The sequence below is a fragment of the Tupaia chinensis genome, unplaced genomic scaffold (assembly GCF_000334495.1).
Source record: "Tupaia chinensis unplaced genomic scaffold, TupChi_1.0 Scaffold000140_1, whole genome shotgun sequence".
Classification (NCBI taxonomy): Eukaryota; Metazoa; Chordata; class Mammalia; order Scandentia; family Tupaiidae; genus Tupaia; species Tupaia belangeri.
In genome coordinates, this window is record NW_006159610.1 from 6,376,280 (window position 1) to 6,388,067 (window position 11,788).

Genomic DNA, 11,788 nt, shown 5'->3' on the forward strand with positions numbered 1-11,788 from the left:
ATAAATATTTAAAACCAAAGGCCAGAGCTCAAACTCAGTTAATTCTCAGCTCAAACTCTTCCAAAGGAGCTGACAGGTGGCATGGTGGTTAAGGGTGTTGGACTCCTAAATGGCTGACCGCAGTTTGAGTCCTGGACCTGGCGGCTTGTCTTCTCACTTTCTCTCTCTCTTGTCAAATTAAAAATAAATAAATAAAATAAAGCTAAAATTTTAAAAAATATTCTTAAAAATAATCTTCACAAAGCATCCCCTTCTTGCTTTCTGGCTTTTTTCCCAACTCCCCAGCCTGGCACCCAGAAGCCCAGCCTCCTGACTCTTCACGACTCTTCCCTCCACTCCCCACCTAACCCTCCCATGGGCACTTACATGAATCAGTACAGTGGTCACAGTGGACCTCTGAGCACCACCTCACCTCTGACCTTTGTTCACTTGTCTTTTCTACCTTCAATGCCCTCTTCTCCCTACCTGTCAAAATTCTATCCTGGGACTGGCAGGTGGCATGGTGGTTAAGGGTGCTGGATTCCCACATGGCCAACTGTGGTTTGAGTCCCAGATTTGGTGACTTGCTTTCTCATTTTCCCTTTCTCTCTCTCTCAGGTGAAATTGAAAGAAATAATAACAAATGCAATTAAATAAATAAATGAATAAATGATAATTCTTTAAAAAAAATTCTACCTTCCTTCAAGGCCCAACTCAAATGCCGTTTTCTCCATAGAGCACTCCATCGGCAGGTGAAGCCTCTTGCTGTTGAGACTCAAGCTACTACGTCCTTCCTTAGTCACTCCTGAAACACTGCTCTGGGCTTTAATAATGTGCGTTTGTAACAGAAGCATTCTGAGGAAAGATAGTCCCAAACTTCAGCACAGTGAAGTACACACAGCAGGCATTCAATCAATACTGAGCAAAATGGAGCAGAGGACCCACGCTATACTGCCGATGGAAGGGCAGCAAACCCATTCCAAGGAACCAGCAGGACCCACGTCCCCTCTCCTCCCCTGTCTTTCTTCTCAGTAGGGACAACATGTAACCGCAAAGAACCTAAATTGCCTCTCCTCCCTCAGCCAGTGCAGCTGGCTCCCTATGCAGAGGTAAGAGGGGTGTGACAGGCCAGGCTGCCTTTGCTCCACCCCTTCTATTCCCCCAACACAGAGCAGAAGTTCACCTCTAGCAGAGTCGCTCTCCAGCTCCTGCAGGACAGGAGTCACCTCACAGCGCAGACACGCCACACATGGCACTCAGCCCTCAGCACAGCTCCACCGGGACCGTCCAAACAGATGCCGCCCTGGCGGGGAGGCAGTGCCTCCCGTCTGCCACCTGGGCCGCCCTGCTCCTCAGCCTGGTCTTCGCCTCCTTCCACTCGGCTTGCTGGGCAGGTAGGAGTGTGAGCTGTGTTCTTGGTCACGCAGGGAGGGGGCAGAAAGAGGGAGGGGAGGGAGGAGGAGGGCGAGGATTCCTCGACCAGGGTTGGTCCCTCACAAAGAGGAAACGGCACTTTCTCATCTGAAGGATCAGGCAGCCGCAGCACGTCGAGATGGGGGGTGGGGGGCCGTCTAGGCTTTGCCAGAGACCAAGATCAGGTTCTCAACTCCTCAGCCAGGACAGCAGCAGTCACTTGTGTCGGCCTTTGTGATGGAAAAAGAGGGGAAAGCAATAAGCAATTTGCCAGGGGCTCACCCACCAGGGACCAAACTGGTCTCAAAGGACCTCTCTGGGTGTGCGGCTGCCCAGCTCCCCTGGGTGCCGCGGTCTAATAATCCGCCCTCTGTCGTGCCTAACTTTCCTCACCTGGGGTGCTCTGGCCCTCTGGCCCTCTGGCCCTGTCCTGGTGCTTTCACAGAACCGAATGCCAGGAACGTTGCCATTGGCTGTCTACCACTCTCTCGCCTCCTCCGGGCACCAGGAATATCGGGCTGTCACCCGTTTTCTCATAAGGCCTGGATCCCCCAGGCGGGGCCCTGCCCTCATGGCAGAAGGACCAGAGGGAACCTCTACCTGCTCCAGCTTTTGGCTTCGCTTCCAGCTGTGCTCTTGCCATGGGCACCCTCAGGGCACCGCCTGCCCTGCACTCTGGCATGTGCCCCACCACTCCAGACCCAAACCTGCTCCCCTCTCCCCTGGGGCTGCTGCTGTCTCTCCAATCCTGAGTCTCCTGTCGCCACGCCAGAGACTCCATGTGGCGGCCTCAGAGTGTGGCCTCTGAAAGCCCCAGTATCTCAACCCGGCTCTGACTTCTACATCTTAGGAGCTGTGTGACCTTGAGGAAATCGTGACCTCTCTGTGCTCCGGTTTCCTCACCTATAACGTAGGGATAATCAGGGTGCTTATTGACGGAGCTGTGGGAAGAGGAAACGGTGACTGCACCGCACACAGTAAACACGCTCGAGCGGTTTTGTCAGCGCATGCCTCCAAATAAGAGCGGCGGTCCCATCCTGGGTAGTCTCAAAATGCCTTCCTTTTAACAGGGCTCCAAAATACTGACCGTTTTAGCTGCACTGAATTGTCAGGCCGTCCAGGAGCCCTTACTTTGGAAGTGATTGCAAATGTTAGTCCCTGACTGCCCCCCATCGCAAGGAGGGGGGACGAACTCTAAACTGTGGGGAATTTTCACCTGGCCCGTTCTGGCCGAACCACACACGAGCCTGCTACTGAATGATCTTTGTCCCAGACGAATGGCAACTTCACGTGGTTTCAGCAGTTTACCGCTGCTTGCTCTGGAGGAAGACCATGTCCATTCTGAGTGTAGAGGAGCCAAGGGACCAGCAGATGCTGTAATGGTTATGTCGCTGGACTCCCATGTAGTCGACCTCGGTTCGAGTCCTGGACCCAGTGGCTTAAAACTCACACTGGGCACGTGTGCATGCATGCCCGAAATCCCAAGAGGAGAATGGAGAAGGGACCGCGCCCGAAATCCCAAGAGGAGAATGGAGAAGGGGCCGCGACATGGCCAGCCCCCCCTGGGGAATGACTTCTCGCTTTCTGTCTCTCTGTCTCTCTCTCTCTTTCCAGCAAGTGCACACACCCTGTAGCAAAAACCTCTCTCAAAAGAAAAAAAAGAAAGAAAAGAAAAGAAAAAGAATAAAGAAAGTCGGGGCCAAGGAAGTTGTCTGGGTTAAAAAGAAAATTAAAATGTTGAGGAATCAAGTTTTCCAGGACAAATAAAGACCAAGCTGTAAGCCACTGAGCTGTAAATAATTCACAGTCGCAGATTGCATCAAGGTAATGGCCGCTCTTGGAGTTGGACGTTGGAGTGGCTCTGGGGGAAGGGGGCATAAAGTCAGTCTGGGCAGCAATTTCATGGCTCTGGCTAAACAACAGACTTCTAGCTGTCCTGCTCTGTGGCCACAGGCGCCTCTGAAGGACACGCTGACCTATCTTCGGTGGGCCTGGAGAGTTTTCAAACCTACTTTTTTTTCCACTTCCAGATAAGCAGATTGAATAGCAACGTAATTCCAGAAAGGTTCTCCAAAATCAATGTCTTGCTTTTGATCCACCTAGATGATGGCATTAGTGCTGAGAGAACTTTCTTTGATGACCGGAATGTTCCGTATCGCTCTTGTGCTTCTAATACGGTAGCTGGTGTCCACATATGAAAATTGAACAATTACAATGGGGCTAATGTGACCAGGAGGCAGATTTATTATTATTATTTTTTATGCTATAGGGCATCTGTGCTTGCCAGAGAGAGACAGAGAGAGAAAGAGAAAAGTGAGAAATCACTCCTGAGGAGGGATGGCCACACCACAAACCCTTCTCTTTCATTTCTGCTCTCAGGATTTGGGGCATGCAAAAATCTCAAAGCCATAATCAGCCATGTAAGATCCAGCTGCCTTAAATACCATGCCCCCTGCTGGCCCCAAAGTGCAATTAAATTATTTTTTCCTCTCTTTAAAAAAGAAAAATATTATTAATCATTATTTATAATTATTTTTGAATTTGCTATAGGGAACATGTGCTCGCCACAGTGAGACAGAGAGAGGGAAGGTGAGAAAGCAAGCCGCCAGGTCTGGGACTTGAACCACCATCAGCCATGTGGGGAGTCCAGTGCCCCAACCACCACACCACTTACTAGCTTCTGAATATATTTTTAAAGACATTTTTGCTATAGGGCACATGTGTTTGCCAGAGAGACAGAGAGACAGAAAACGAGAAATCACCCCCCCAGGGGGGATGGCCACCCCGCACTCCCTTTTCCTCTATTCTCCTCTGGGGATTTTGGGCATGCACGCATATGCACCTGGTGTGAGTTTCAAGCTGCCAGGTCTGGGACTCGAACTGCAGTTACCACATGGAAGTCCAGTGTCTTAATTACTACACCTCCTGCTGGCTCCCTGAATTTTTTTTTTCTTGTAAGAGAGATTTTTGCTATGGCACGTGCACTTATGGGAGAGACAGAGAGACAGAAAGCGAGAAATCTTCCCCCGGGTGATTTCTGGCCACGCCGCAATCTCTTCTCCTCCATTCTCCACTGGGATCTCGGGCACACACGCACATGCACCCAAGGTGAGTTTAAGCTACCAGGTCCAGGACTGGAACCGCCATCAGCTAAGTGGGAGTCCAGTGATGTAACCATGCTGGTCCCTGAATACTTTTTTAAAGTTGATTTCTTTATTTCATGAGAGAGAGAGAAGGACAGGTACCCTGACAGAGTCTCGCTTTGCTACAATCCTCCCCCAGCCAGGGCCGTGGGCGTGCACAGGTGCAAAGGGAGCAGCAGTGTCCTGTCAGCTGTGCCACTGAGGCTGGACATGCATTTTCAACTTAATTTAATTTTTTTAGAAGTACTTTATTGAACTTTACTTTATTTATCTCTTTTAACTTGACCAGAGAGGGACAGAGTATGAGAGAGAGGAGGGAAGTGAGAAAGCAAGCCGCCAGGTCTGGCCGTTGGCCATGTGGGAGTCCAGCGCCCTTAACCACCACGCCACCTGCCAGCTCCCACTTAATTTAATTTTCATTTAAAAGGCCACCAGTGGCTAGTGGCTGCCGTAGTGGACTGCGTGGACCTAGGTCATCGATGGCCCTGAGTGACTGAAGGGGCACAGAAAATGGCTTTTCTTCAGGGATCTTTATGTTCCTCCCCTTTGCCTAGCCCCACTCCCAAACTCGCAGAACTTCAGGAATTTCTGCTAAAGTTCTTGTTATCTTTCTGTTCCTTGCTTATTCACCAGGGAACAAGTCTAAGTGCTGCCTATCTCAGCAGTCTCTGGACTTGTTCAACTTTTTGGACAACCACTGCCTGGGTAACAGCATCAAAACCCTTGGAAATAAAGAATCAAGATCAGGTTTCGATGTTTATTTGTTCAAGTTTTTAAGGAAATTGAAGATAGCTATGAAAAACATCTCAGGGCCAGATAGTGGCGCAGTAGTAACATGACACTCTGGGAGCCTGACCCACGTAAGGTTCCGGGTTCGAGACCTCCCTGCACACGCCGGGTGTGCGCGTGCCTGTGATGGGGCTGGCAGAGGCTGGGGGTGGGTCGAGGTGTGAAGGCTCTGTGGGGGGTCCTGTCTCATTTATGCATGCTCATGGGAGAAAGAAAAAGGTGAACTTAAAAAACACATTTCAAAATTTCAGTGATTGTTTTCATATATACTGGAAAAGCCTTTTGTGCGTGGAAAGCAGCTCACAGAGGGTTCGGAGCCATCACAGCAGGCCTTGAGCACTGAAGGGCAGTGAGAACGGAAGACAGTGCATCTCCGAATGAGGACGAGTGAAGGCAAAAGGGGAGTGCACCTGCCGGTTCGGGCTGCCAGGACTACTTTTTTTTTTTTTTTAGAATTATTTTATTAGGACTAGCAGTTGCCATAATGACTATGTGGCTGGACTCCCATGTAATCAAACATGGTTCGAGTCCCAGACCCGGTGGCTTGAACTCATGCTGGGCATGTGTGTGTGTGTGCCCAAGATCCCAAGAGGAGAATAGAGGAGAAGGGATTGGCAGTGTGCCCATTCCCCCTGGGGGGTGATTTCTCTCTTTCTGTCTCTGGCTTTCAGGTGAGCACATGTGCCCTATGGCAAAAACCTCTCAAAAAATTATTTTATTTACTTACCCACTTATTTATATTTTAATTTAAGAGAGACTGAGTTAGAGAGAGAGAGAGAAAGTGAGAAAGCAAACCACCAGGTCCAGGACTTGAACTGCAGTTGACCATGTGGGAGTTCAGTGCCCTTAACCACCATGCCACCTGCTGGCTCCATGGCTGCCAGGACTGCTTAAACCACGAATTGACAGGCCCATGAGCAGCGTGGTGGTTAAAGTGACTGGATCCCACACAGCCAACTGCATGGTTCAAGTCCTGGATCCAGCAGCTTGAAAGCCATGCCAAGTGCATGTGCGTGCTCAAAATCCTGAGCGGGAAACAGAGGAGAAGGGGTTGCAGTGTGGCCATCAACCCTGGGGGCTGATTTCTCCCTTTCCCTCTCTGTCTCCAGTGAGTACATGCACCCTCTGGCAGAATTAAAGAAAGAAACACAACGCGTTTATCTTCTCATAGTTCTGGAGGCAGAAGCCTAAGGCTAAGGTGTGGGCAGGTTTGCTTTTCTCCTCAGCTGGCGGAAGGCTGCCTGCCGCCTGCTCTGCACGTGCGGGCTCTCCTCTGTGCACGTGCACTGCTGGTGTCTCCCTCTTACAAGGGGAACAGTCAGACTGGATTAGGGGCCCACCCACATGACCTCATTCACCCCTAATTACCTCCTTAAAGGTCCAGCCTCCAAGTACAGCACATTGGGTGGGGGAGGGCGGGGAACAACACAGTGTAGTCCATGCAGGGAGTCGGCTTTGCACACACTTGTATGCTTCCACTGGGACGTCTGTAACACTTATAGAACTCACTACTGACTTATCTTTTTTTTTTTTTTTTCAGAGAAGAAAACTGAGAAATCACCCTCCCCTAGAGGGATGGTTTCCCTGCAATCCCTTCCTCTTCCCCCTCCTTTTAGGATTTTGGGCTCTCATGCACACATACGTGGCGTGATTTTTTTCTTTTCTTTATTTTCTGGAGAGTTTTTGTTTGTTTGTTTGTTTGTTTGTTTTTTTGCCATAGGTCCAGTGGGCTTGCCAGAGGGACAGAAAGACAGAAAGTGAGAAATCGCCCTATGGGGGGATGGCCACATCACAATCCCTTCTCCTCCATTTTCCTCCTGGGATCTTGGGCGGGCGCGCACGCACATGGGTCCAGCATGAGTTTCAAGCCACCTGGTCTGGGATTCAAACTGTGGTCGGCAATGTGGGAGGCGTCCAAAAACATAACCACTATGCTATATGCTGGCCCCAACCCAGCGTGATTTTCAAGTCAGTGGGTCCAGGACTTGAACCATGGTTAGCTATGTGGGAATCCAATGCCTTACTCAACCTGCTGACCTCACAAAAATTATTTCAAACTCTATGTCTGGGGATGGCTTGTCCTACTACCTGAGACTGTCTCCTGCCTTTTCTTCCAGAAACGAGCAGCAGCAACAACTCAGCCTTGGCAACCGTCCACCCAGATGCCATGACCCTGGAGCAGTGCCCCAGTAAGCTTCTCCTGCCGTTGCTAAACCCTAGAGCTGGCCCTGAACCTGGGGGAGAAATTTAAACCCCTTGCCTTCTGTCTATTGGCCTCAGGCGGCCGAGTGCCCGCCTGGCCTTCCTGGGTGCTGGCGTGGTTTGTCCCAGAACCGTTTGCAGAGCAGGTCTGAAAAGCTGTCTCGGGAACCAGCAGTTAGCGTAATGGCTATGTCACTGGACTCCCACGTAGTTGACCGCGGTTTGCGTCCCGAACCCGGTGGCCTAAAACTCACCGCCTGTGCATGTGTGCCCAAGATCCCGAGAGGAGAATGAGGAGAAGGGATTGCGGCGTGACCATCCCCCCCCCCCGGGGGGGGGCGGGGGGGGGCGGGGTTTCTCGCTTTCTGTCTCTCTGTCGGGCAAGCGCATGCGCCCTATAGCGAAAACCTCTCCAAAAAAAAATTTAAAAAGCTTTCTCCATCTAGGCTCACAGTCTTTGGCATGAGTAGCTTTAATGACCCGTTCCCAAGTCAACTCCCCAAAACACCCTGGATTCAAACGCGTGCAGAAGTTTGGAGGCGGAGAGGCCATCGCGTGCAGCTAGTCCAACTTCTGCTCAGTGAGGAAGTGTGGTTTGGTGCCCGTCATACTTCGTTTCAGCCCCTACTTGGCTACTTCCAGCAGCCGGGAGCTCAGTAATTCATGCGACAGCCACGGCTACACATGTCCTAATGGAAATTCATCTTTAAGTCCAGCTCCCTCGATCCAGCCCTCACTGAACGACCAGATATGTTTACTTCTGGTCTTTACAAAGCAGGGTGATAGGCAAGAGTACCGGGGAGGTTATTAGCTTTGGAGTCCTGCAGACTTGGGTTTGCACTCAAGTCCCACCATCTTGTGACCTTGGGCAAGTTACAGCCTCTATTTCTTCATGTAAAACAGGAATAAAAATTGTACCTATAGGGCCACCTGGTAGTGCGGTGGTTAAGGCTGCCGGATCCTACATGACCGACACAGAGAGTTGAGTCCCAGACCTGGCAGCTGAAAAACAGGCTAGGCACATGTAGGTGTGCGCCCCAAGTCTTAAGAATAGGGGAGAAGGGATTATACTGCGGCCACTTCTCCTGGGGGGCTGCTTTCTTACTTTCTCGCTCTCCCGCTCTCTGCAGCAAGCACATGCATCCTATAGCAAAGTAAATAAAAGAAAGAAGAAAGAAAGGAAGGAAAGAAGGAAGGAAGAAAAATGCACTAAGTACATGTGCACGCATGCCCAAATTCCAAGAGAAGGGAGGAGAGGGGATTGCGATGTGGCTGTCCCGCTGGCAGGTGTTTCCCACTCTCTCTCTTACTCTCTCTCTCTCTCTGGCAAGTGCACATACGTATAGCAATTTTTTTTAAGGTTTTTGCCATTAGGCACATGTCCTAACCAGAGAGAGACAGTGTGAGGGAACGTGAGAAATCACATTAGCTTTGGAGTCCTGCCCCTGGGGAATGGCCACTCCACAATCCTTTCTCTTCCAGGGATTTTGGGTATATATGCACAAACACCTGGCATGATTTTCAAGCCACTAGGCCTGGGACTCAAACCACAGCTGGCCATGTGGGGCCCCAGTGCCATAACTACTAAGCCATCTGCTAGTACCCCCTACAGCAAATTAAAAAAAAAAAAAAATGATGTCTATCTGGCCAGCCGGTGGTGTGGTGGTTAAGGCACTGGATCTCACGTAGCCCCTGTGTAGTTCAAGTCCTAGACCCAAGGCTTGAAAAGCATACCAAGTGCCTGTGCATGCGTGTCCAAAATCCTGAAAGGACAATGGAGAAGGGATTGTGGCACGGCCATCTTCCCTGGGGGGCACTTTCTCACTTTCTCTGTCTCCCTCACTCTGTCTCTGTCTGGCAAGCACATGTGCCTTATAGCAAAATTTAAAAAAAAGAATTGTACCCATCACTTTTTGAGGATAAATCATATATAAAATCACAGCACACAGTGTTTATAAATGTTAGCTAACATATTACTGTTTTTTGTTATTTTTTTCCCTTATGCCAGAGGGTGCATCCACACCTATGTGCAGGGGGAGAGTAGGAGAGCGTGCACAGCCTCACAGGGCGGGTTATACCACAGTCCTTTTCCTTTCACTTCTCCATCTCGCCAGGACCCGGGGCATACATGCACACCTGGCGTGTTTTTCCTGCCGCCAGGGCCAGGACTTGAACCCTGGTCCTCCATGTGGGATTGGCTTCTCTGTGCAGCACTTCAATGCTGCACTAAAGCAGTTGCTCTTGTCATTGTTAGTGTCAAGGAAGAGGTGGGCGGGATGGGGGAATGCACGCTGTGGCTCTCACTGTCCCTTCCCCACCAGATGTGGACTTCTGCCCGCTGGCTACCCGGTGCTGCCACATCGGAGTGGACGAGTACGGCTGGATCGCGGCGGCCGTTGGCTGGAGTCTCTGGTTTCTCACCCTCATCCTGCTGTGTGTGAACAAGCTGATGAAGCTGACCCCGGATGAGCCCAAGGGCCTGCAAGCGTGACACTTGGCATCGCAGCCCGTGAAGGGCAGGCACCACCAGTTTAGGGATGCAGTGGGAGGGGAGTATTGCTAAAGCAACTTCCTTCATTTTCAAGTCGTTTTCACCTTTAAGCTCCAGTGACTTGTTTTTTATTGGTTTTATTTTTAGGTTTTGCTGTAGGGCTTGCACGCTTGCCAGAAAGAGACAAGAGAGGGAGGAGGAAAGTGAGAAAGTGCCCCCAGGTGAGAAGAGAGGGAGGAGGAAAGTGAGAAAGCGCCCCCACGTGAGGATGGCCATGCAATCCCTTCTCCTCCATTCTCCAAGTGTAAGACTCTCCTCCCACACCCAGCTCCTGGGGATTCAGTGCCTTAATCCCCATGCCACCCACTGGCCCAAGCTTCAGTTTGTTTTAAAGGAGAAGGCAGGCAAAGACGGGGGTCCAAATACGGCCAGGCTGACTGCAAAAACCCTTCAGCTCTCTGTGCCCTGATGTACCCCTTTCTCAGGATAGTCTCCTAGAAATTGCCCCTGTTTTTTTCTTAATTGCCCAAGGGTACTCACCAGAGAGCAAAAAGAAGGAGAAAGCACCACAATGGGGCATGGCCGTGCTCAATCCCTTCTCTCTGTGTCACTATCCTGTCAGAATGCTGGGCACACACACGTACCCAAGGTGTTTTTTAAGCCACCCAGGCTGAGATTCGAACCAGTTTGTCATGTGGGATGCGGCTCTCTTAACCAAGAGGCTATAGGACTGGCTCCTAACTGCTCCTGTTTTAACCGTAGCTTTCTTCTAAGTGCACAGGAGACGTAAGATTTAATGTGTTAGTCGACACATTCGAAACCAAACTCAACCTTCCCACCAGTTCAGTCAAGGGCACCAAAACCATTTTGAAATAAGAGAATCACCCACAGGGACATACATTGCTGGTCCTTCTCGACTTTCATTCTTCCTCCCTCATGGCTCCCATGGCCTCCTGGGCTACCACCTGCGCTGCAGGCACCCTGGTCCTGGCCTTCTTCGCCCCTCCTCAGCTGGTCAGGGAAGTCCCTTCTGTTCTCGAAGCCTACAGGGCCCCCCTCCCGAACCTGCCATTTCCTGATGACGATCTCAGTAGTTCCCAGGGGCACAAACTCCTCAGCCTGCCGTTCAGTCCCCTGAGCGCAGCCGTATCGCCAGGCCTGGCTCTCTGCACACCTGGGAGCCAGGACTGGCCCACTGCTCGCCCCGGTGTCTTCAGTTCTCGCTGCCACCCCCTCTGCTGGTCTGCTGTCTTCCCACCCCACCTGCAGACAGAGGCCACTTCCCAGAGTCCAGCTTGGTCTGCCTGGAGCCTTCCCCCACCGTCCCTGGTATCCTAGAGTGTCCTCCAGCGAGCTGGAGCTGGTGTGCTCCGGACCCTACTGCTCTGCCCCGAGGTGCGGCCCCTGGGAACCGGCGTTTTCACCATCACTTCCTGCTTCCTCGTGCCGCTGGGCCAGTAAGCCCTTCAGTGAATGAATGGCCAGATGAATGAACGGATGAGAGTCCTTGTCCTCGACGATGTGTATGAACACACTGCATTCAGAACCTCCATTTTGGGGGGCCAGCAGGTGGTGCGGTCGTTAAGGTGCTGGACTCTCATATGGCTGACTGCAGTTTGAGTTCTGGATCTGGCGGTTTGCTTTCTCACTTCCTCACATGTGCCCTTTTGCAAATTTTTGAAAATAGTAATAATTAATAAAATTAAATTATTAAAAAATAGCCCTCCATTTTTCTCCTGGAAAAGCCAATGATTTGGTCCCTGCTCTCTCA

General features: G+C 50.9%; 2 protein-coding genes across 5 annotated transcripts in view; one reads left to right on the forward strand and one right to left on the reverse strand.

The window, feature by feature from the left end:
• Window positions 1-1,237, reverse strand: part of ATP6V0A4 (ATPase H+ transporting V0 subunit a4) — an 84,637-nt gene extending 83,400 nt beyond the window's left edge. For all 3 annotated transcript variants that reach the window (XM_006145027.2, XM_006145028.2, XM_006145026.2), the window contains exon 1: window positions 1,163-1,237. The gene's annotated coding sequence lies outside the window, so the exon portion shown is untranslated. The remainder of the gene's footprint in view (window positions 1-1,162) is intronic.
• TMEM213 (transmembrane protein 213) lies at window positions 1,163-10,211 on the forward strand. Of its 2 annotated transcripts, XM_006145025.3 has the most exons (3): window positions 1,163-1,373; window positions 7,442-7,513; window positions 9,848-10,211. In XM_006145025.3, the coding sequence occupies exons 1-3, from the start codon at window positions 1,229-1,231 to the stop codon at window positions 10,015-10,017; spliced, it is 387 nt and encodes a 128-aa protein (XP_006145087.1). In that variant the 5' UTR covers window positions 1,163-1,228; the 3' UTR covers window positions 10,018-10,211. The 2 variants fall into 2 exon arrangements, with proteins under 2 accessions (XP_006145087.1, XP_027626301.1); XM_027770500.1 differs by lacking the exon at window positions 7,442-7,513.
• Window positions 10,212-11,788: the final 1,577 nt, after the last annotated feature.

Coding starts and splice junctions, on each gene's coding strand:
- TMEM213 (XM_006145025.3), top strand. CDS start 1,229: ATGGCACTCAGCCCTCAGCACAGCTCCACCGGGACCGTCCAAACAGAT. Junction 1,374..7,441: donor CCACTCGGCTTGCTGGGCAG/GTAGGAGTGTGA, acceptor CTTTTCTTCCAG/AAACGAGCAGCAGCAACAAC. Junction 7,514..9,847: donor GACCCTGGAGCAGTGCCCCA/GTAAGCTTCTCC, acceptor CTTCCCCACCAG/ATGTGGACTTCTGCCCGCTG.